Source organism: Pelophylax lessonae (assembly GCF_965119305.1).
Source record: "Pelophylax lessonae genome assembly, chromosome: 4".
Taxonomy (NCBI): Eukaryota; Metazoa; Chordata; class Amphibia; order Anura; family Ranidae; genus Pelophylax; species Pelophylax lessonae.
In genome coordinates, this window is record NC_138771.1 from 640,922,399 (window position 1) to 640,924,937 (window position 2,539).

The window sequence follows — 2,539 nt, forward strand, 5'->3', positions numbered from 1 at the left end:
CTTCTTCAGGAGCACATAAAGACGCTAATAAAGAAGCTGTGAAACAAGCAAAGATACAAAAGTATACTTGTACTCAAAATATAAATTAAACAAAACAATGAAATGCTGTATACAAATTGTACCACATTATTGCTCTACGTGTTTCATCCTAGATGGACTTCTTCGGGAGCACATGAGGACATTGTGCATAGATAAATATGTGAAAAAGCAGACTCAGAAGGCAACACGAATGGGGAACAAACCATCCAGAACATTGGTATCGAAGAGGAGTGGAGGTAGCAGAGATATCTACAGCCGTGGATCTGCTGAAAGGATGGAAGCTTGTTAAAATAGCCAAGTGAATATATGCATTCTCAAACTATATTAACACCATCTTGTAAGTGAGCCCACTGTTGAGGACCAATGCTTAGGATGAACATGCACTGCTATCTGTTTTGTTGTTACAAGAGTTGTTACAAAAGTTAATTTATTTGTTCTCATTCTCATTGGCCCCATAGTTTTCTGTTATGATGATTTCCTGCAACTTAACAAGAATCACCGAGTTCATTCTGATGGGGATTCAAGGTTCTGAGAGTCTGAATTATTCACTTTTTGTTATGTTTTCTATCACCTACATTTTCACAATAGCAGGGAATGCCGTCATTATTCTACTGATCTTGGGATGTGACAAGCTTCACACTCCGATGTATTTTTTTTTGTGTCATTTATCCCTTTCCGACATCTTGCTGTCTACAAATGTAGTTCCATACCTGTTGTGTACCTTATTAAATAAAGACAGGCCCATGATAGTGAGTGCTTGTGTCACACAGTACTATTTTGGTTGCTCCTCAACCATTTCTGAATGTTTCCTCCTGACGGCGATGTCTTACGATAGATACTTGGCCATCTGCATTCCATTACACTATATCACAATAATGGACATTAAGGTCCGTTTCCATCTTGTTGCTTGGTCTTGGTTGCTTGGGTTTCTTCTCAGCCTGACCTCCATCATTCCAGTGTCTCTTTTGGAGTTCTGTGGTTGCAACATCATTGACCACATCTACTGTGACCTTGCTCCTCTCCTTGCTGTGTCCTGTTCAGACACTTACGCCTTGGAAATAGAAACTATTTTATTTTCTATACCTATTGTGCTTCTTCCCTTTGTGTTTGTGATAGTGACTTACATTAGAATCTTCTTTGCTATCCTGAAGATTTCCACCACCTTTGGAAGAAGGAAAGCCTTCTCCACCTGCAGCTCTCACATCATAGTAGTTACAATATATTATGGAACATTAATCGCTAAATACACAGCTCCTTCCTCTGGAAGTTCATTGAATGTCAACAAAATAATCTCCCTCTTGTATACTGTGTTTACACCGCTACTGAATCCTACTGTATATAGTCTACGGAACCAGGAAATAAGAGAAGCTTTACATAAATGGGTACATGTGAAATAACTGGATTGATTGATTAGGGTGGGGGCAAATGGGATGTTGGAAAATTGTATTGTGTATTTTCAATGTAAACTGAAGTTGCAACATCAGGTAGGACTGAGATTGGATTCAACTTCATCATTAACCAAGTAGTACAAATTTTTGGTGATTAACCATCATTCCCTTCGAGTGTAACAAGAAATAATGACTCTCATTCAATCATAACAAGTGGTAATACACTAAAAACAAAAAATGTTATATAATGCAGTTTACAAACTCTTAGACGTGATAGCTTCATCAAAAATCAAAAAATGTAATCAGCGCAGCCAAACTAAAAAAAATCATAAAACAAATTGCTGCTCAAACCAAAAAAGTTCCCTGTTACCTCCTGTTTCATGGTATGCAATCAATTACCATGTATTTCAACTGTGAAACTGAATGTCCCTTTTCCAAAAAATGTCTGGCTAATGGTAATTTAACCAACTTGTCCCTAATGGAGTATTTATGTCGAGCAATACGTTCTTTGACCTGTTGGGTAGTTTCTCCTACATATAAAAGCCCAGAAGGGCATTTAAAAATATAAAAATTACATAGGAAGATTGACATGTATAGTGGCCCTTTATTGTTATATTAAAGCCCTTATGTGGATGGGAGAAACATTTTCCCATAATCATATTAGTGCAATGTATGCACCCTAAACATGGATAAGAGCCATTGTTACATGGACCCAAAAATGTAGATGGAATAGTTTGTGGGCGATATTGATCTGATTTAACTAATCTATCATATAATGTATTTATCGATAGTGCCACACAAACTTTTCTTGTTCCTGAGTTTCCGGTGACCCCTGTCATATATGTATTACCTAAAATACACAAAGATCCATTAAAGCCCCCAGGCCATCCCATTGTGTCCAGCACAGAATCAGCTTTGATGACTATAGCCAAATATTTAGATAAGTGTCTAACCCCCTTAATTACACAAACTCGTTCATATATACGAGACACTCAGGATTTTTTGGAAAAGATTAAATCTGTGGTTGTGTGCCAGGTTCTGTTTTGTTCACCTGGGATGTAGCAAATCGTTATACAGCCATACCCCATGAATTGGGAATAGAAGCTTGCTGA

The 2,539-nt window shown here is 37.5% G+C and overlaps 1 protein-coding gene across 1 annotated transcript; it reads left to right on the plus strand.

Moving 5' to 3' along the window:
* Positions 1-782: 782 nt before the first annotated feature.
* Positions 783-1,436, plus strand: LOC309552908 (olfactory receptor 11L1-like; the record flags this gene model as incomplete). Its single annotated transcript, XM_082253816.1, has 1 exon — positions 783-1,436. The coding sequence occupies one exon, from the start codon at positions 783-785 to the stop codon at positions 1,434-1,436; it is 654 nt and encodes a 217-aa protein (XP_082109942.1).
* Between the last annotated feature and the right edge of the window lie 1,103 nt (positions 1,437-2,539).